We start from the raw sequence: 22,881 nt of genomic DNA, 5'->3' as shown, positions 1-22,881 counted from the left end.
GTTCACACAGGGACCGACCGCAGGCAGAAGCTGAGGGTCAGTTTTATTCGGTTCCATTACGGGTTGAAAGAAATTAGAGAATTGAGTTCCCAGACACTCCAATATCAACTACACTTAAATCAAATGTGCCCGGTTTCAGTAACAGAGGGAAATGCAAAGACCCAATCTTAAAACTGACCTGCAATTACTTAACTTGAAATTAAATTTGAACAATAGATTTATTTTTTGGCGTTTTTTTTCCAGATTTCAATGCACTTTGGGGAGGAGACGTTTATTTTTCCGCTTCTACTTTTACGGACTGCTGATTGGTGATTAAGGCAGTTCTTCGATTGGGGCATTTCTTTTCACCAATGAGAATAAGCAGCATCACACCAATCACAAACATCAGTTTGCATTCTCAAAGAGGGTATAAAAAGTGCGAGTTGGGGCGGGGTGAACATTCCTTCAATCTCACTGGAGTAATATCGTGACTGTGAACATGTCTGGGCGTGGAAAAGGCGGCGCTGGCAAAGCTCGGTCCAAGGCCAAATCTCGCTCGTCTCGGGCTGGACTACAGTTCCCGGTCGGCCGGGTTCACAGACTCCTAAGAAAGGGCAACTATGCTGAGCGGGTGGGTGCCGGAGCCCCGGTCTATCTGGCTGCTGTGCTCGAGTATCTGACGGCCGAAATCCTCGAATTGGCCGGCAACGCGGCCCGGGACAATAAGAAGACCCGCATCATCCCCCGGCACCTGCAGCTGGCCGTCCGCAACGACGAGGAGCTGAACAAGCTGCTGGGAGGGGTGACTATCGCTCAGGGCGGTGTGTTACCCAATATCCAGGCCGTACTGTTGCCCAAGAAAACCGGCGGTGCCAGTAAGTGAAGCGACGTAAGCTGAATCTATTTCTCCAAAGGCTCTTTTCAGAGCCACTCACAATGTCTGTGGAAGGGCTGAGCGTCGGGTGCTTTCCGTCCCTTTGATATCCTGCATCCGTCAGTGTCTCGACCTGTTTCTTCCGCAATTAAACCGATATAAATCTGCACAGAAACCGGTTCGTTTCAGTCCCTGATCGTTTTCCTCTATCAGCCGACCGAATGCAGCTCTCTCCCCTTGCAGAGAGTCAGCGGGTTCACTGGGCGCAGAGTCGTGAAATGAACTTCCGGAGTCAGCCCCGGGAGGGAAACTCCACCCTGTCACATCAAAACTATCTCGTGCAGTTTTAGGACGGATAAAACTGTTGCTTCCCTAAAAGACCCTGGGAAGTGAACAGTTTCTGCCTACCCATCCCTAGAAGATGTCCCATTGATCCATGAAACTGGCACTCTGTCCCCTGCACCAGCTCCTGAGCCGCACATTCATCACTGGAATCTCTCTATATCTCCCCCCACTAACAAGTGTCACTGGGAGTAATACAGAGCTTACTACTTTTTAGTTTCTGTCTTATTTCTCTAAACTGACTGCACAGGACACAACCCTCCGTATCCCTACATTGCTATTACCAACACGCACCGTCCACCACGATGTCCGGCTGCTCAGCCTTCCCTTTGAAATGTCCTGCAGCTGCTCCGAGACCATCGGACCATAAGACACAGCAGCAGAATTAGGCCATTTGGCCCATCCAGTCTGCTGCCCCATTCTGCCAGGAATAAGAGATCATGACAGATCTCTTAACCCTCTCAAACACTCTTATCCCACCCCTCCACACACACAATCGAGAACCTCCACATTAAATATACCCAATGAATTGGTCACATCCGTCTGTGGGGATGAATTCAGAGTCAGGACCAGAATCAGGTTTATTACCACTGGCAGGAGTCAGGAAATTTGTTAATTTAGCAGCAGCAGTTCAATGCAGGACTTGATAATATAGAATCAATAAATACATTACTGTATATATGTATATGGATATGAATATTAAGTGGATTAAAATAGAGCAAAAACAGAAATATTATAAATAATATTTAGAAAACATCTACAGCGGTTTTTGGGTGTTTTAAAGTGACAAACCAAATATCTTCAAGCTCCTGATGAAATATACCCGCTGTCGTGCCTTCTTTATACTGTAGCTGCATCAATAGATCCTCAGAGATATTGATACCCAGGAACTTGAAATTGTTCACTGTCCACTTCTGGTCCCTCTATGAGGATTGGTTCATGTTCCCTCGTCTTAACCTTCCTTCAATCAGCTGTTTTGTCTTACTGACACTAAGCACAAGGTTGTTGCTGCGACATCACTCAACTAACTAGTATATCCCACTCCTGTATGTCCAATAATCTCTATCTGAGATTCTACTATCAATGGTTGTATGAGGCATATTTATAGATTGCACTTGAGTGAGATTTCTTCACATAGTCATGGGTTTAGAGAGAGTAGAGCAGTTGGCTAAGCACACGTCCTGGAGGTGCACCAGAGCAGTGTTGACCTTCAGAGGAGAGGAGATAGTTGAATTTGAATTGACTTTATTTCTGTCATCTTTCACATACATGAGGTGTAAAAATCTACTTTATGTCTCCATCTAAATATGCAATGTGCAATCATAGTGATTTATAATAATTGATAATAAATAGAACAGCCAGTGTAACAGAGAGGTCCCCTCAAATCAGCGTGAGTTAATCAGTCTGATGGAAGGAGCTGTCCAGAAGCCTGTTGGTTCTGTCTTATGTGCTGTGGTACCGTTTCCTGGATGGTTGCTGCTGGAATAGATTGTGCTTGGGGTGTCTGGGGTCCACAATGATCCCTCGGGCCCTTTTCTCACCTCTGACTTTGTCAATGTCCTGAATCATGGGAAGTTGACAACAACAGATGCGCTGGGCTGTGCTGCAATTAAGGGAGGTACAATTCCCATACCAGGCAGTGATGCAGCCAGTCGGGATGCTCCCAATTATGCCCCTGTAGAACGTTCTTAGGATTTGGGAGGTGAACGAGGCGCTGTTGTGCTTTTTTCACCACACAGCAGGTACGTACAGCCCACGCGAGATCCTCGGGTATGTTGATGCCGAGGAATTTAATGCTGTTTACCCTCTCAACCCCAGATCCATCGATGTCAATAGGGGTTAGCCCATCTCCATATCTCCACACAAGCTGTGTGGATTATCACTAATCCGCACAAACTGTGGTTTCCCGGTTAGGAAGTCGAGGATCCATTTGCAGAGGGACCAGGTTCCATAGCTTATTGATCAGGACTGTGGGAATGATGGTGTTAAACGTTGAGCTCTAGTCAATGAACAAAATCCTGACATAGGCTACACGGATACACTGCTCTTTACTACAGAAATTGCTCCTTATCTTTGTTCTAACTGTGTGTCCTAGTATTGTGAGGCTGTGCCCTGTGTTCCTAGACGGCCCCACTATCAGAAACACCCTCCCCACTCCATTCTAGGCTTTTCAATATTTGATCAGTTTCAATGAGACTCCCTCATTCTTCTAAAGTCCAGAGAGTACAGGCCCAGAGCTATCAAACATTCCTCGTGCATTAACCCTTTTATTGCCAGGATCATTTTTGTGAACTGCCTCTGGACCCTCTCCAATGCGAGCATGTAGCTTTTTAGATAAGGGGCCCAAAACAGTTCACAGTACTCCAAGTGTGATCGGACCAATGCTTACATCCTTGCTTTTGTATTGTAGTCTTCTTGAAATGAATGCAAACATTTGGTTTCCTTACCACTAACTCGACTGGGAAGTTTATCTTTAGGAAATCCTGCACATCTGAGACGAACCTGACCCCAGTACCCAGGAGGCGACACACCATCGTGTCATCTCTGTGGCTGCTACAGAATCTCCTGCACATCCCCTGTACTGTGAGTCTGCTGTCATCACTGCTCTGCTTGACCTTTCCTCCCGGGGAGCATCGGTCTGGGGTCTCAGTACCACCGACCTGACGGGCTGCTGTCTCTGGTTCGTTATCCCAGGGGTATCCAAAGGAGTGTACTTGTTGCGGAGGGTCACGGCCACAGGGAGATATTGCACCGTGTGTCTCTTCCCCTTTCCGTTGTGATGGTCACTCAACAGCATCCTGACCTCAGGTGTGACCAACTCACTGAATCTCTGGTCTCAGCACCCTGGAAACTCTCGGTCTGTCCATCTCCATCTTCATTTCCTTCACACGGTCAGTCAGGAGCCAAACAATTCCAAAGAAATCCTCTGACATTTGACTTACCAGAGTACACCGACTTATCTCCCATTTCTCTGCCCACATTTCCAGCCGGTCTACGTTCTGCTGAATCCTTTGGCAACTTTCCTCACGATCCATAACTGCATCAGTTTCTGTGTCTCTGCAGACCAACAAATCAGCCCTCCATCATTTTCATCCAAATCATTTCACAAAGAGTAGAATTCCTTGTAGGCCCCTCTGTTCACAGGTGTCCAGTCAGAATCACACCCCTCCGCCATTACCTTCTGTGTTCTCTGACCAAGCTGCATTTTGAATATACTTGCTGCGTTCTCGCTCGGGTGTAATGAAACGCCGAATTAAACGCCGAGATAAACCGTAGTCAATGTAAACAAGGTCGCAGTAAGATTAACCATTTACTGTTCACTCTTCACATTAACGTATGGTGAAAACTATTGATAAAACAATACAAGATTGATACAGCATTTGTTCCCTTCTTGATATCACATTTACATTGTAAATACTTGTAAAAGTAAACTACAACTACATTGCATTAAAATGCAGCATACAGTCAGAATCTACCTACGCCATGGACCGCTTTAAATACACTTCAACACAAACTATCCGCAACTCTTTAACTAACGAAAACATAAACCTTATCGGCCGTCGTTACTTTTAACGGGATCAGCGTTAACATTTTAATTCAACATATCGATTATCTATTAACTTACAGCGATACTCTCACTGTGATTTCTAATGCTTACAAACAACTTCTGGCTCCGGTCTCCCTCATGCGAGCCCCCGCCCTTGCGTTCATCCCAAACCGGTATTTTCCCACAAGACGTGGCGAAACCTGATGTGACGTCAACGCACGCCGATATATTTTACAGGCAATGAATATACTTTAAACAATTCTAATTCTAACTAGAAAATACTAACAAATGAATTACTAAGCGAAAATATTATAAACTAAATAACTGCCATAAAGGCAACACACTCCCCGCTTGACCTTCGTAAGGTCACAATGAACAGAATACAAAACTTAGTCTCTAAATCAGTCATTAGGTAGAAGTGGAATGACTTCTGTAACTGGCCTTTGGTAAATTTTCACATCGCCTTGGTCGGTAGTCTTCAGCTCGACATTCCTGAGATGTCCATCCCCACGAGGGAATGTAGCAGTGATTCTGGCCATTGGCCAGTTGTTGCGGGCGATTTGCTTGTCCCTGAGCAGGACTAAGTCTCCAACTTGAAGATTCCTGCGGGGTTCTGTCGACTTTTGTCTGTGTTGCAACAAAGATAGATATTCCTGTCTCCAGCGGGACCAGAACAGATTTGCCAGAGCTTGGACTTGTCTCCTTTGCTTTGTGTACAAACCCTTGTCTGAGAAGTCTCCTGGTGGAGGGGGAGCTCCGGCCTTCTGCGTAAGGAGCATTGATGGCGAGAGTATGAAGGAGTTTTCCGGGTCAGACGACACGGGTAGGAGTGCTCATGCATTTATAATGGCTGTGATATCAGCCATTAGGGTACACAGCACCTCGTGGGTCAATCGGGTGCATTGCTCCAGAAACTTTGAATAAAGAATTCTTCTGGCGATCCCAGTCATCCGCTCCCATGCGCCTCCCATGTGAGAGGCCTGTGGTGTGTTGAACTCCCAGTTGCATCCCTGCTGACTGAGGTACCTTTGCACCGTTTTGTCCATCCCCAGCTCCTTTGATGCTCCTACAAAGTTCGTGCCGCAATCAGATCTTAAGTGTTTTGCAGGGCCTCTTATCGCAAAGCACTGCCTGAGAGCGTTAATGCAGCTGGATGTATCCAAAGATTCAATTACCTCGATGTGTACCGCTCTTGAACTCATGCAGCTAAACATGATGGCCCACCGCTTGCGCTCTGCTTGTCCTCCTCTGGTGCGTCTCGTAGTGATAGACCAGGGGCCAAATACGTCAAGCCCCACATATGTAAAGGGAGGGCAGGTTTCGAGGCGCTCAGGTGGGAGGTCCGCCATACGTTGAACTTCTAATCTACCTCGCAGTTTCCTGCAGGTTACACATTTATGAAGTACTGAATTGATCAGTGTTTTACCTCCCAAGATGCACAGTCCCGCTGTCCTTATTGCTCCTTCCGTCAGGTGACGGCCCTGATGCTTTCCCTGTTCATGATGATAGCGATTGAGCAGTAAGGATACATGGCTGTCTTTGGGCAGGATTACTGGACTCCTTTCTGCGGCCGGAAGTTGGGAGTGTATTAACCGGACTCCAATACAGATAATATCGTTCTTCAGGATCGGGCTGAATTTCCTCAAAGGTCTGTCCTTTGGTATTGGTTTGTTGACTTGGAGAGCTGAAAACTCCCCTGCAAAAGCCGCTCTTTGCGTTGTTTTAAAGATGGCCCTTTGCCTGGGCCAATTCGTCCGCCGTGCAAGGCAAAGTACATTTGTGCCATCCCCTACATTTACTGTTTCGGGATGAATGTTTGTGTGATCTGGCCATGTGAATGAGGAACGCAAGTCCTCTCACTAAAGAATTCAAAGTGGAGAACCGCCGAAAGCGTTCGTTAATATGTATCGATTCTTCGAGGTAGGTGGCTCCTGTTTGTATTTGCGGCCGAATTTCCGAGTCTTTCTCAAGTTCGATCAGTTCAAATGTCTCGCTCATTTGAGTCCTTTCCGATGGTGGCTGATGCAGAAAGGGGGGTCCGGTGAACCAGGTTGTCTGAGCCAGGCGGGATGCAGGTAAGGATCTCGATGCATGGTCTGCAGGGTTATCCTCGGTACGTACGTAATGCCATTGTTCGGGCTTTGATGACAGGCGGATGCGTTGAACTCTATTATGAACGTACACGTAGAAGCGTTTTGATTCGTTGTAAATATAACCAAGCACGACTTTGCTATCCGTGTAGAACTTGATATCGTTGAACTCTAGGTCTAGCTCATCCTGGATAAGGTCTGCCATTTCCACGGCCAAGACGGCTGCGCACAGTTCAAGCCTTGGAATTGTCGGCTCGGACTGAGGAGCGAGCTTCGCCTTACCAGTTACAAATCCCACTTCGACTTGGCCGTCCTTTCCGACCACTTTCAAGTAAGCCACAGCACCGTTGGCCTTGGTGGACGCATCCGAAAAAACACACAATTCTGTGTGCGTTGCCTCGGTGGGTGAGGTCGCAGTGTATCTACGTTGGATATGAAGCTGTTTTAGATCTGGAAGTGAATCTCTCCAAGCCTCCCACTTGCTTAGCTTGTCTTCAGGTAGGGGAGTATCCCAGTCAGAGGGCTTAGATGTAAGTTCTCTGAGAAGGGCTCTTCCTTGAATCGTAACTGGTGCCAGTAGACCCAAAGGATCGAAAACACTGTTGACAGTGGAGAGGACTCCACGGCGGGTAAATGGTTTGATCACAGTCGGCACGGAGAATGTGAATGAGTCGGTCGTTATCTCCCAGAGGAGACCCAAGCTCCTTTGTGTGGGTATGGTTTCTCCATCTAAATCTAGATCTTTGATTGCTGGAGCACAGTCATCGTGTGGAAAGGCCTCCATTACTGCCTGCCGGTTTGATGCAAACTTATGCAAGCGGAGGTTTGACTCCGCGAGTGAGGCTTGTGTCCGTCGGAGCAGATCGATTGCTTCGTCTTCTGTCTGTAGTGATATCAAGCCGTCGTCGACGTAGAAGTGCCTTTCTGCAAACTCAACGGTGTCGTCACCGTGCTCCTGTGGGCCCTCTCTGATGGCTCTTCGCAGCCCATAGATGGCCACGGCAGGTGACGGACTATTGCCGAAAACGTGGACTTTCATCCGGTACTCGATGACTTCCTTGTTCTTGTCATTGTCCTTGTCCCATAAGAAACGGAGGAAATCACGATAGTCTTCCTGTACTAAGAAGCAATGGAACATCTGCTGGATGTCCGCTAAGATTGCGACCTTCTCCTTCCGGAAGCGCAGCAGGACCCCGAGAAGAGTATTGTTAAGGTCGGAGCCTGTAAGAAGCACGTCATTTAGGGAGACGACGGCACACTGGGCAGTGGAGTCGAAGACCACCCTGATCTGATTGGGTTTTTGTGGGTGGTAAACTCCAAATGTTGGGAGGTACCAGCACTCCCCGCCTTCCGGCAGTGGTGGTGCTGCCTCGGCATGTGCATTAGCGAAGATCTTTTCCATAAATGCTATGTATTGTTGTTGCATCTCGGGTTTCCTTTTCAGGGTTTTTTGTAAGGACGTGAACCGCTTGACCGCCTTCTCTTTGTTATTTGGCAAGCACTGGCGTGGTTCTCTGAAGGGTTGTGGGGCGACCCAATTATTTGCTTCATCTCTGAAGACTTTGGTGTCCATCATTTTTAAGAAGAAGATATCTTGAGCTGATGCAGCAAGTTTATTATAAATCTCCGTTTGAGAGAAGACTGACTGGCCCAGCGTCTCGTCGGTGACTTTGCGCTTGTTAACGCCTTGTTGTGCTTCCTTGATACACATGGAACTTGTGCAGGGTTGAAAAATTGAATGGCGGCCACTCTCTAGCACATTGGTCTTGAGTGTGTTAACCGTCGGTTTGTGTACTTTGCCAGGGCACACCTCTCCTATCACCACCCAGCCCAGATCAAGGCGTTGCGCAAAGGGGGCGCCGTGTGGTCCATTGACCTGCTGCCTAACCTTGTGCACCCGGATTACATCTCTTCCTAATAGCAGGAGTATTTCCGCTTTTGGATCCAGTTCTGGGATGTGTTTAGCGATGTGGTGGAGATGTGGCTGGTGTAGCACCGCACTTGGTGTCGGGATCTCAGAGTGGTTATTCATGATTTCATTGCACTCTAAGAGCGGAGGGAGACAGATGACGACTTTACCATCCAGGTACTCGATCTGGACGCCTTCTGCCTTCCTTCCTTGAGTTTCCACATTGCCAGAGCAAGTTCTAAGGTAGTATGGGAACTGCTCACTCTCAATGTTGAACAATTTAAAGAACTCTGGACTGACTAGTGAGCGATTGCTCTGATCATCCAGAATTACGTAGGCTTTGATGGCATTGTCTTTGGCTCCTTTAGGGTACACCTTAGTGAGGCAGATCTTTGAACAAGAACGGCTTGACTGAGCTTGACCACAAACTTCTGTACAGCTCGAGCTGACAACTGTTGTCCTGGAGTGAGCCTCTCCCTCCCCACCGTCCTGTTGTGGGGGTGAAGAAGCGTTGTCGGTTTGCGGTGACAGGCCGGGATGCATGGCCCCATCGTGATTAGTGCTATCACATTCCGGACACTTCACGGCGATCGTACACTCTCTGGCAAGGTGAGAGGTTGAGGAACAGCAGTTAAAACATATTCTTTTCTCCCTGAGAAGGGCCATCCTCTCTGCAAGGGTTTTTTTCCCTAAATGTTCTGCATCTTTTGAGGGGGTGGGGTTTGTTATGCAATGGACAATACTTGCTAGGGTCATTGTTAGTTGTAAAAGCTTCAGTCTTGAGCACTGAGACGGGTTTATTGATGTTGAAAGTATTCGAAGAGGATCTACCTGGCTTGGTGTAAATCGTACTGCTTCCTGGACCCTATATACGCTGGCGCGTATATTACTGAGGGCGTACATTTCTTATGGAATTTGCTGTCCTGAATTCGACCTCTGCATCTCTTCTCACTAAATCTTGTAGGTTTGGTGTCGAGAAGTATTTGTCGTCAGCTCTTTCATTCTTGACTTCATCGCGGAGTTGCGAGGGTAAATTGTCTTCCTCGTATGGATGTGATGCAATCGGGCCTCTCTGAGGCTCCTCATGACATGGGATGTTATCGAATACGTATGGAGAGGAAGGACGAGCCTTCCTGTCTATTTGAGATCGGACATAGTCGCTTGTGCGTTCCAATCTGGTCCTTTCTGAAGTAGATCTTACGTCGGTCAGATTCTGCAATCCTTCAGCTTCTTCTATGTACTCTGCTTCCACCTTGGCAGCTTCTTCTTCTCCTTCTAGCTCCAGCACTTCCAACTCTGCCGATATCCTTGCCTTTTTCAACTGGATTTCGGTTTCTCTGGCAGCCTTTTCCTTCTAGATTTCGGCTTCTTTGGCAGCCGCTTCCTTCTGGATTTCGACTTCTTTGGTGGCCGCTTCCATTTCTCTGGCAGCCCTTTCCTTCTGGATTTTGGCTTCTTTGGCAGCCGCTTCCATTTTCAATTTTGCTGCTCGCTTGACATAGCCCACCCGCACATGGGCGTCATCTGCTTTAGCTCTTGCCTGGGCGGCCTTACTTGATGATGCCCTACTGCCCTTGTCGCTGGGTGGCATCGACTTGATGCTGGCTCGAGATGATATTGCAGCACTTGAATCACCTGATAATGCCGCTTTTTCACTGTAGCGTTCTCGCTCGGGTGTAATGAAACGCCAAATTAAATGCCGAGATAAACCGTAGTAAATGAAAACAAGGTTGCAGTAAGATTAACCATTTACTGTTCACTCTTCACATTAACGTATGGTGAAAACTGTTGATAAAACAATAGAAGATTGATACAGTATTTGTTCCCTTCTTGATATCACGTTTACATTATAAATACTTGTAAAAGTAAACTATAACTACATTGCATTAAAGTGCAGTATACAGTCAGAATCGACCTACGCCATGGACCGCTTTAAACACACTTCAACACAAACTATCCGCAACACTTTAACGAACGAAAACATAAACCTCATCGGCCGTCGTTACTTTTAACGGGATCGGCGTTAACATTTTAATTCAACATATCGATTGTCTATTAACTTACAGCATTGCTCTCACTGTGATTTCTGATGCGAACAAACAACTTCTGGCTCTGGTCTCCCTCGTGCGAGCCCCCGCCCTTGCATCGATCCCAAACCGGTATTTTCTCACAAGACGCGGCGAAACCGGATGTGACGTCATCACATGCCAATATATTTTACAGGCAATGAATATACTTTAAACAATTCTAATTCTAACTAGAAAATACTAACAAATGAATTACTAAGCGAAAATATTATAAACTAAATAACTGCCATAAAGGCAACACAATACTCTACCAAATTTCTTTTGAGTCATGTGCTTCCATGCTGTGGATCTTGTTGTGGGACTCTTGTTGAAAGCTTTACCAAAGTCCTTGTATCCTGTACCCACTACCCAGCTCTCATCAATTGAATTTGTCACTTAAAACTTTCGGCCATGTTTGCAAGAGTTGACATTGCCCATGCAAAGCGATATTGGCTACTTTGAAATTGTTTATGCTTTTTCAGATGCACGCTGATCCTATCATTAAATATCTTTTCCAATAATATCAGCAATTTATAATATCCCTACCACTAATGTAAGAGTCACCAGGGTATAGTTTCTCGTCTTGTCCCTATTGCAATTCTTAAAAAGTTGAAGGATATTTGTCATTTTCCGCTCTTCTGCATCCTGGCCTGTAATTAGAAGAGAATCACTTTTGAGTTGGTTATATTTTTGTCCTTATTTTATCCTTCAAGCATCAGGTTTTTGAATCAATGTTCAAAGTAAATTTATTATTAAAGTACGTACACATTATACAACTTTTGAGGTTTGGGTATGTCGTGAAACGAAGAAAGCCAAAAGGACCCACTAATAAAATAAGACCATCAAACACCCAATGTGCAGAAAGACAGAGAAATTCTGCAAACAATAAACACAAGCAAATTCTGTAGCATTTTGAACTGAAATGCTCAAAGAGAGTTTGTGCACAGATGCTTAGTTCAGTGCAGAGTGGAGAAGCGAGCTGAACTGGCTGGTCCCTGGCCTCGGCCAGAACAAACTGACCTTTTCAATCTGGCCCCTCGTCTAAATTGTTTTCCAAACATTGGGTTCAGTCGCTTTGATACGATCTCGGGCCTGGTCCCCGCCACCTCGATGTGGTCTGTACCTGACTTTTCCATTTCAGCCCAGAGTTTAATCAACCGTACTTCGGGTCTTCCTCACTTTCTGTGACGTCGGTCCTGCCACATCAAATTGCCTCCAAGTCGAAAGGGAAGTTACAGGCTATTCGTTTACCAGAAAAAGAGATTCACTGATGTCACCCTAAACCAGAACCAATGGAGATAACTGCATTTAATTTCACTTAACTCATCACAGAACTGTTTCCCACAATCTATCAATACACAAAAAATGCTGCTGGAACACAGCAGGCCAGGCAGCGTCTATAAGGAGAAGCATTGTTGACGTTTTGGGCTGAGACCCTTCGTCTTGACTAACTGAAAGGAAAATAGTAAGAGATACTCAACTCTCTACTGTCAAGATGAAGCCACACTCAGGTTGGAGGAACAACACCTTATATACCGGCTGGGTAGCCTCCAACCTGATGGCATGAACATTGACTTCTCCAACTTCCGTTAACGCCCCTCCTCCACTTCTTACCCCATCCCTGATATATTTAGTTGTTTTGTCCCCTCCTTTTGTTTTCTCTCTTTCTGCCCATCACTCTGCCTGTTCTCCATCTCCCTCTGGTGCTCCACTCCCCCTTTGTTTCTCCCTAGGCCTCTCGTCCAATGATCCTTTCCCTTCTCCAGCTCTGTACCCCTTTTGCCAATCTCCTTTACGGGCCTCAGCTTCAACCCACCCCATCGGTCTTCCCCTATCATTTTGCATTTTCCCCTCCCCCTGCTACTTTCAAATCTCTTGCTATCTTTCCTTTCAGTTAGTCCTGACGAAGGGTCTCGGCCTGAAACTTCGATAGTGCTTCTCCTTATAGATGCTGCCTGGTCTGCTGTGTTCCACCAATATTTTGTGTGTGTTGCTTGAATTTCCAGCATCTGCAGATTTCCTTGTGCCCACAATCTACCAATTCACTTTCAAGGATTCTGCATCTCATGGTCTCTATTTATCTAATTATGACATTATTATTTTCTCTCTTGTATTTACACAAGTTATTGTTGTTTGCACATTGGTGATTTGGCCACCCTGTTGGGTGTGGTCTTTCTTGGATTTACTGAGTAAGACCGTACGACATAGCAGCAGAATTAGGATATTTGGCCCGTCGAGTCTACTCTCCCATTCAATCATGGCAGACCTTTTTAACCCTTTGCATCCCCACTCCCTGGTCTTCTCCTTGCAAAGTTTGATGCTCTGTCCAATCATGAGCCTATCAAGCTCTGCCTTAAATACACCCAAGGACATGGCCTCCACAGCAGCCTGTGGCTATAAATTGTTTTAAATGGACAGCCATCTATCCTGAGATTGTGCCTTCTCATCCTAGACTCTCCCACCATAGGAAGCATCCTTTCCACAGCTACTCAGTCCAGGCCTTTCAACATTCGAAAAGAAATTTCCTCCCCCCCATCCTAAATTACAGCGAGTACAGACCCAGAGCTATTCCTCGTATGATAACTGTTTCATTCGCAGAATCACACTTGTGAACCTGTTCTGAACCCTTTCCAATGCCCGCACATCTTTTCCTCGATGAGGAAGCCAAAGCTCATCACAATACTCAAGGTGAGGCCTCACCAATGCCTTATAAAGTCTCAGCATCACATCCCTGCTCTTGTATTCTAACCGCTTGATGTGAATGCTATCATTGCTTTTGCCTTCCTCACCTCCGACTCTACCTGCAAGTTATCTTTGGGTTGGTCTGCACAAAGACTCCCAAGTCCCATCGCATCTCAGATTTTTGGATTTTCTCCCTATTTGGAAATAGTCTGTACATTTATTTCTACTACCAAAGTGCACGACCATGCATTTTCCAACATTGTATTTCCTTTGCCATTGTCTTGCCAATTCTCCTAATCTGTCAAAGTACTTCTGCAGCCTACCTGTTTCCTGAACAGTACCTGCCCTTCTTGTCATCTGCAAACTTGCAACAAATCCATCTATTCCAACAATTAAATCATTGATATACAGCATAAAAAGAAGTGGTCCCAACACCGACCCCTGTGGAGCACCACTACCCACTGATAGACAACCCGAAAGGATCCTTTTATTTCCACTTGCTGACATGCTGCTTTCTACAGTTACGTACTCGTGACACATGACACTGGAGCCCTTTTCATGTGACTGGGGTTGAAGCTGTACTGGACATGAGGTGATGGTCTTGTGATGGTGGAATGACGTCATTTTCCCGCCAGTAGAAATCATGTGACGGGTTTTTTTTTTACAGGTTATAAAAGGTAGACGCCACCCTGTGAGGAGGGGCAGATCGTGGCTGGATTTGCCAAGTTGACTTCATGCCACTGCGTGTTTGAAGTGATGACGCAGTTTAGTTGAAGGATGAAGTTTTTATTTAATGCCTAAAGTTTAAAAGGTCATTGCCAGCAGGTTCTTTATGATTCTGTTATTTCGCAATTAGAGGAGAGTGAAGATTCAAAGTTGGAAGTTAAAGATCGAGGAGAATCGCTTTCTACGGTGAAACGGGGCGACCTTTGTTTGATCCTTATTTGGAAGGATTTCGTTGACTATCTTCGTGTTAATCCCTGGGTAACCAGAAAGGATTGAAGGTAGTGGAGAAGGAAAGGTCAGTGCCTTTAAGACGTTCTGTTTCGTGAATTCTTCGTGGGAAGTTCGACGTCGGGGATCGAAGCAAGCGACGTGAAAGAGAATTTAAATCGTCCTGTAAAGTCTCTCCTTTTAAATGGACTGTGAGCATATTGAACTTTTGGCAATACCACTTTAAAGAACTGTTTTGGAATATCACTTTACGAACAGTTTGAACAGCCGCTCAGCAGCTGTTTCCGGTTACGGTAGTGTTTGTTTACTTTTGGGGGGTTTGTTTTCTGTGTTTAATAAACGTGTTGTTTGTTGTAAGAAACCCTTGCCGATCTCATATATTTATTGTTGCCTGAATACGTAACATTAAATATGGGGGCACGTCCGGGATTGAAACTTTTGAGTTTAAATGCTTGCTAACATTTAAATCGGTGTTTTGGAAACGGGGATTACTCGGTTCTTTTGTTTGGCTAGTTGTGGTATTCGGCAGCAATGAATATTGATGAGTTTCTGGCTTCGCCAGCTGCGGAGGTGTTGGCAAAGGCGAAAAAAACTGAGGTGTTTGAGATAGCTAGTAGATTGCGACTTAAAGGTATTTTGCAGACTACTTCTAAGGCTGTAATACAGAGGAAAAATCGCGTCACACTATGTGGATTCGGGTGTTTTTGATGAATCGATTTTAGAGTTGTTTCCAATAAGTAATCTGGAGATGCAGTTGCAAATCGAACAAATGAAATTGGAACAAAGTAAAGCTGATTTGGAGAGGTGTAAATTGGAGATGGAACAAAAGAAGAGAGAATTTGCATATGCAATGGAGGAATTAAAGTCTGGGAATCAGTCTTCTGGTTCTAAAAAAACTTTCGTTGTCAGTCAAGAAATTAAATTGGTCCCTCCATTTAGTGAAACAGAAGTGGAAAGGTATTTTCAACATTTTGAAACTGTTGCTCGGATGTCAGAGTGGCCGAAAGATAAATGGTCAGTGTTGTTACAGAGTGTAATTAAAGGCAAAGCACAACAAGTTTACACAGCTTTAACAGCTGCGCAAGCTCTTGATTATGATATTGTAAAGAGGCATGTTTTAAACGCATATGAGTTAGTCCCAGAAGCATATAGGGAAAGATTCAGAAGTTTGAAAAAATCTGTGGAAAAAACTTATGTGGAATTTGCCTATGATAAAGCTATGTGTTTTGAGAGATGGGTTTCTTCTAAAAATGTAAATGGGGACTATGATACATTGAGAGAGCTGATTTTAATGGAGGAATTTAAAAGAAGCATTCCTGTTGAAGTAAGGACCTACTTAAATGAGAAGGATGCTGATAAATTGCAGGACTGTGCTAGATTAGCTGATGAGTATGTTTTGATCCATAAGAACAAATTTCCTCAGGGCAGAAATTTTAAGAGGAAAAATAACATGGAGACTCCAGGTAAATCTGAAATTAAATCGGAGGTTAATGAGAAAGTTGATGAGAAAGGAAAGCCTGTGAAGGAAAGACAGTTTGGTCTTACTTGTAACTATTGTAAGAAGCCTGGCCATGTAATAGCTAACTGTTACAAATTGAAAAAGAAAGAGAAGGAAGCAGTTCCAGATGCTTGTGTGCAACATACTGAAGCAGCTGTAAAGTTACAGGGTTTGATAAACACAAATGAGGCTTTGTTAGAGTCTGACAAAGTTAGAAAGGGATATGATCATTTTGTAACTGAAGGGTTTGTATCCTTGAAGGAAGGACCTACTCTGGTGCCAATAAAAATCCTTAGGGATACTGGTTCTTCTCAATCATTGATGTTAGACAGTGTGTTGAAGTTTAATGAAGAGTCTGATACTGGTGAGGTAAATTACATGAGGTGTTGGAAATGATTTTATGCCTGTACATTTACATAAATTTAAAGTCAGGATTTGTTAAAGTAGGATTACAGCATAGCTTCCCTGTGAAGGGTATTTCTTTATTGTTAGGTAATGACTTGGCAGGTGGACAAGTTTTTCCTGAAGTGCATTTGACAATGGAGTCAGAGGAATCAGAGTTGAATTCTAACACAGATTCTTCCTGTGTTGTGACTAGAGCTATGGCTAAAAAGATTGATGCGCAGAATGAGGTTGTTATTCAGGACTGTTCGACTCAGGATTCGAGTTTTGAGGATGTGTCAGAGACTTTCTTATCTTCGTTGTTTGAACAAGATTCTGGGAGTAAGTCTGACTATAAAGATTTATCTTTGTCTCGGAAGGAGATGATAGCAGAGCAGAATAGAGACTCTGAGATTATAAAATTAAAAGAGCAGGTTTTACTTGATAGTGAAATTGATAAGGTGCCAGTAGGATATTACTTGGAAAAAGGAGTGTTGATGAGGAAGTGGAGATCGCCTACAATTCCTGCAAGTGAGGATTGGAATGTTGTTTACCAGGTAGTTGTTCCAAAAGCTTATCGAAATGAGATTTTGACTTTAGCTCATAGTGTGCATTTAGGTGGACATCAAGGGGTAAGGAAAACCGTGAACAAGATTTTAAAACATTTTTACTGGCCTGGTCTAAGAAAAGATGTGGCGATGTTTTGTAAAACGTGCCATACTTGTCAAATTGTGGGTAAACCAAATCAGGTTACACCAGTAGCTCCATTACATCCTATCCCAGCATTTGGTGAACCATTTTCTAAAGTTATTGTAGATTGTGTTGGTCCATTACCAAAGACAAAAACTGGTTATCAGTATTTGTTGACTATCATGTGTACTTCTTCTAGGTTTCCAGAGGCAGTACCACTTAGGAATATAAAAGCTAAGACTGTGACAAAGGCCCTTATATTTTTTTTTACTTATTTTGGATTACCTAAGAAGATACAAACTGATCAAGGCAGTAATTTTATGTCTGGATTGTTTCAACAGATAGTTTATAAATTGGGAGCTAAGCAAATCACTTCGTCTGCATACCATCCAGAATCGCAGGGTGCCTTGGAGAGGTTTCATTCTACCCTCAAGAATATGATTAGGACATTTTGTGTGGAAAATGAAAGTGACTGGAATGAGGGTATAAACTTACTTTTATTTGCAGTAAGGGAATCGGTACAGGAATCTTTAGGTTTTAGTCCATTTGAATTTGTGTTTGGGCATAGAGTTAGAGGATCTTTAGCTTTGTTGAAAGAACAGTGGATTAATAAGGAAGTACACACTAATTTGTTGGACTATGTGTTGAAATTTAAGGACAGGTTACATAAAGCTTGTAACTTAGCTAAGGAAAATTTAAAGTTGGCTCAGGAGAAAATGAAGACTTGGTATGATAAAGACGCTAGGATGAGGATGTTTAAGCCTAGAGATAAGGTGTTGGTTCTTTTCCCAGTGCAGACAAATCCTTTACAAGCTAGATTTCATGGTCCTTATGAAATTGTGTCTAAAATCAATGATGTGGATTACGTGGTACAAACTCCAGATCGTAGAAAGTCAACACAACTTTGCCATATAAATATGTTGAAACCATATTTTGAGAAACAATCTGATACTGTGACTGTTGTGGTTAGTGAGAATGAGTTTGATTTAACTAGGAACATGATAGATGATTCATCTGACTTTCATTCTAAATCCAACATTGTTTCTGTTAGGTTACCAAATTCAACCATTCTGGAAAATATTGATGAAAAATTAGCACATTTACAGTTAGATCAGAGACAACAGATGAAGGAGTTGATTTTTAAATATAGGGAGTTGTTTCCAGATGTTCCGAGAAGGACTACTATAGCTGCACATGATGTAGATGTTGGGGATGCCAAACCTATTAAACAACATCCATATAGGATGAACATGGAAAAATGTGAACTTGCTGAGAAAGAAATTGAATATATGTTAGAGAATAATATCATTAGACATTCTAACTCGAATTGGAGTTCGCCATGTGTTATGGTGCCAAAGCCAGATGGTAGTATTAGGTTTTGTACGGATTATAGGAAGGTGAATGCTGTAACGAAAACAGATGCATATCCAATTCCTAGAGTAGATGATTGTGTAGATAAAGTTGGAAAGGCAAAGTTCCTTACAAAGATTGATTTATTGAAAGGGTATTGGTGCGTTCCATTAACGGACAGAGGTAGAGAGATTTCTGCATTTGTAACCCTATCTGGATTATATGAGTATAATGTTCTTCCATTTGGGATGAAGAATGCCCCAGGTACTTTCCAGAGGATGATTAACTTTGTGATTCAGGGATTGAAAGATACTGATGCTTATATTGATGATTTAGTGACAGGAAATGATACTTGGGAAGCACACATTATTGCGATGGAGAAATTGTTTGAAAGGCTTTCAAAAGCTAACTTAACTATTAATTTAGCTAAGAGTGAATTTGGACATGCCACTGTGACTTACCTTGGTTATGTTGTGGGTCAAGGTAAGGTAGCTCCTGTTCAGGCAAAAGTTCAGGCAATTTTAGAGATTCCCACTCCAACGGGGAAAAAAGACTCTCAGAAGGTTTTTGGGAATGGTAGGATATTATCGGAAATTTTGTAAGAATTTTGCTAATGTTGCCCTTCCATTAACTAACCTTCTGCGGAAGAATGAGAAGTTTGTATGGACGGTGCCTTGTCAAGAAACATTTGAAAAATTGAAGACAATGATATGTCAACAACCTGTGCTTAAGGCACCTGACTTTGGAAAACCTTTTTCATTGGCTGTGGATGCTAGTGATGAGGCTGCAGGAGCAGTATTAATGCAAAGGAATGAGGGTGATGAGGTTGATCATCCAGTAGCTTACTTTTCTAAGAAATTTAATAAGCATCAAAGAAATTATTCGACAATAGAGAAAGAATTGTTATCTCTTGTTTTAGCTTTGGAATATTTTGAGGTATATGTTAGTACAACTCAGAAACCACTTATTGTTTACACTGATCATAATCCGTTAGTTTTTCTGAGTAAGATGAAAAACAAAAACAGAAGGTTATTAAATTGGAGTTTGATGTTACAAGAGTACAATATTGTGATGACTCATATTAAAGGTAAAGATAATGTGGTTGCTGATTGTCTATCTCGATGTTCAATGTACACTAATTTTTTTTATGGAGTGTTTTTTTTCAATTGTAACACTTCTTCTGTATTGTGACTTATAAGCTGTTATATGATGGTGTTGTGTATTGTGTATGTTATAAAATTTATACTTTTGTTTTTCTTGTAAGCAATTGTTAAAAAATTTTGTTCTTGTCAGACCAAAAATGTTTTTTTTGGAGGGAGGTGTTACGTACTCGTGACACATGACAGTGGAGCCCTTGTCATGTGACTGGGGTTGAAGCTGTACTGGACTTGAGGTGATGGTCTTGTGATGGTGGAATGACGTCATTTTCCCTCCAGTAGAGATCATGTGACGGGTTTTTTTTACAGGTTATAAAAGGTAGACCCCACCCTGTGAGGAGGGGCAGTTCGTGGCTGGATTTGCCAAGTTGACTTCATGCCACTGTGTGTTTGAAGTGATGACGCAGTTTAGTTGAAGGATGAAGTTTTTATTTAATGCCTAAAGTTTAAAAGGTCATTGCCAGCAGGTTCTTTATGATTCTGTTATTTCGCAATTAGAGGAGAGTGAAGATTCAAAGTTGGAAGTTAAAGATCGAGGAGAATCGCTTCCTACGGTGAAACGGGGGCGACCTTTGTTTGATCCTTATTTGGAAGGATTTCGTTGACAATCTTCGTGTTAATCCCTGGGTAACCAGAAAGGATTGAAGGTAGTGGAGAAGGAAAGGTCAGTGCCTTTAAGCCGTTCTGTTTCGTGAATTCTTCGTGGGAAGTTCGACGTCGGGGATCGAAGCAAGCGACGTGAAAGAGAATTTAAATCGTCCTGTAAAGTCTCTCCTTTTAAATGGACTGTGAGCATATCGAACTTTTGGCAATACCACTTTAAAGAACTGTTTTGGAATATCACTTTACGAACTGTTTGAACAGCCGCTCAGCAGCTGTTTCCGGTTACGGTAGTGTTTGTTTACTTTTGGGGGGTTTGTTTTCGGTGTTTAATAAACGTGTTGTTTGTTGTAAGAAACCCTTGCCGATCTCATATATTTATTGTTGCCTGAATACGTAACACTACCAATCAGCCAATGTTCTAACCACGCCAGTAGCTTTCCTGTAATACCATAGGCTGTTAACTCGGTAAGCAGCCTCGTATGTGGCACTTTGTCAAAAGCCTTTTGAAAGTCCAAATATATGTCATCCGTTGCATCCCCTTTATTTATCCTGCGTGTAATCTCTTCAAAGAATTCCAACAGGTTCATCATTCAAGATTTCCCCTGAAGGAAACCATGCTGACTTTGTCCTTTCTTGTCCTGTGTTTCCAATGCTCGATAACCTCATCTTTAACAATTAACTCCAGCATCTTCCCAACCACTCAGGTCAGACTAACTGGTCTATAATTTCCTTTCTGCCGCCTTTCTCCTTTCTTAAAGAATGGAGTGACTATTTGCAATTTTCCAGTCCCCTAGCACCATGCCAGCGTCCAATGCGTTTTGAAAGATCATGACTAATTGCACCACAATCTCTACCGCTACCTCTGTCAGAATCCTAGGGTCCAGTTCATCTTGTCCAGGTGACTGATATACCCTCAGGTCTTTCGGCTTTTTGAGCACCTTTCCCTTATAATAATAACTGCACTCCCTTCTCTCCCCTCGCTCCCTTCAACATCTGGCACATGGCTAGTAACTTCCACTGATGACAAATATTTAATTCATCTGCCATCTCCTCCCCCCCCCACCCCATTATTATTCCTCTGGCCTGATTTTCTAGCAATCCAGTATCCAGTCTCAGCTCTCCTTTATGTCTCACATACTTGAAAAAGCTTCAACGAATCACTTTGATAATATTTGCTAGCTTGCTTGCAGATTTAATCTTTATCCTCTTTATCTCTGTAAGGTGTTAGAAGCTTCCCAATCCTCTGTATTCTGAGTTTTTTTCTTTGTTGTATGCCCTTCCTTTTCGTTTTACATTAGCTTTGACTTCCTTGTCAGCCACGTTTGTACTGTTTTGCCATTTGAGCATTTATTTGTTTCTGCAATACATTTATCCTGCACCTCCCTCATTTTTTCTCAGAAACTCACTTTTGCTGCTCAGCTGCCATCTCTGCCAGCATCTCCTTCCAATTTACTTCAGCCGACTCCTTTGTCATAACACTGTTCCTAGCTTTACTCCACTAAAACACTGCCATGTCAAACTGTACTCTCTCCCTGTCCAATTTCAAGTTGGACTCAACGACACTGTGATCACTGCCTCCTAAGGGTTATATATAACTTATAACAATTACAGCATGGAAACAGACCATCTCAGCCTTTCTAGTCCGTGCCGAACGCTTACTCTCACCTAGTCCCACCGACCTGCACACAGCCCTCAACCCTCTATTCCTTTCCTGTTCATATACCAATCCAATTTTTTTTAAATGACAATATCAAACCTGCCTCTGCCACTTCTACTGGAATCTCGTTCCACACAGCTACCACTCTCTGGGTAAAGAACTTCCCCCTTGTGTTAGCCCTAAACTTTTGCCTCTTAACTCTCAACTCATGTCCTTTTGTTTGAATCTCCCCTACTCTCAGTGGAAAAAGCCTATCCACACCAACTCTATCTTTCGCGTCATAATTATAAATGCCTCTATCAAGTTCCCTATCAACCTTCTATGCTCTAAAGAATAAAGACCTAACTTTCTCTGTAACTTAGGTGCTCAAACCCAGGTAATATTCTAGTAAATTTCCTCTGTACTCTCTCTATTTTGTTGACATCTCTCCTATAATTCGGTGACCAGAACTGTACACGATACTCCAAATTTGGCCTTACCAATGCCTTGTAGAATTTTAACATTACATCCCAACTCCTATACTCTATGGTCCGATTTATAAAGGCCAGCATACCAAAAGCTTTCTTCACCATTCTATCCACATGATAATCCACCTTTGGGGAACGATGCACCATTATTCTTAGACCACTCCGTTCTACTGTATTCCTCAATGCCCTACCATGTACCATCTATGTCCTATTTTGATTAGTCCTACCAAAATGTAACACCTCACACTTATGAGCGTTAAACTCCATCTGCCATCTTTCAGCCCACTCTTCTAACTGGCCTAAATCTCTCTGCAAGCTTTGAAATCCTACTTCATTATCCACAACGCCAGCACTTCTGGCCCAGAGCACAGCCAGCGCGAATCGCCGATGCTATTGGCCTGGAGCGCGGACAGATGGGAACCGCCTCTAAACCTGTTTAGCACACCGAATGTTCGTGGGGAACCCGGTGCTAAAATATTAGCAGACAACCTAATTTGGGCTCAAGGTTTCGTAAGTATCAGAACAGCTACCTCGCTGCGATCTACTGAAACAAATTTTTGTCGGCCAATAGATCCTACAAGGGAGGCGAGCGCGGGCCTGTCGCTCTCCTCACTCGGTCGGTTCGCTCTGTTCTA

At 43.5% G+C, this 22,881-nt stretch overlaps 2 protein-coding genes across 3 annotated transcripts in view; one reads left to right on the top strand and one right to left on the bottom strand.

Moving 5' to 3' along the window:
• The window catches only part of LOC132383742 (histone H4-like), a 174,182-nt gene that overhangs the window by 138,536 nt on the left and 12,765 nt on the right, over positions 1–22,881 (bottom strand). The window lies entirely within an intron of this gene.
• On the top strand, positions 461–896 carry LOC132383823 (late histone H2A.2.2-like). Of its 2 annotated transcripts, XM_059955030.1 has the most exons (2): positions 479–562; positions 653–896. In XM_059955030.1, exons 1-2 carry the CDS (start codon positions 479–481, stop codon positions 860–862), a joined length of 294 nt encoding a protein of 97 aa, XP_059811013.1. In that variant the 3' UTR covers positions 863–896. The 2 variants fall into 2 exon arrangements, with proteins under 2 accessions (XP_059811014.1, XP_059811013.1); XM_059955031.1 differs by having other exon boundaries at positions 461–896.

This window comes from Hypanus sabinus, chromosome 31 (assembly GCF_030144855.1).
Source record: "Hypanus sabinus isolate sHypSab1 chromosome 31, sHypSab1.hap1, whole genome shotgun sequence".
NCBI lineage: Eukaryota > Metazoa > Chordata > Chondrichthyes > Myliobatiformes > Dasyatidae > Hypanus > Hypanus sabinus.
Note: the sequence above shows the minus strand (reverse complement) of the source record. Positions and strands in the feature narration are given on the sequence as shown.

Coding starts and splice junctions, on each gene's coding strand:
- LOC132383823 (XM_059955031.1), top strand. CDS start 479: ATGTCTGGGCGTGGAAAAGGCGGCGCTGGCAAAGCTCGGTCCAAGGCC.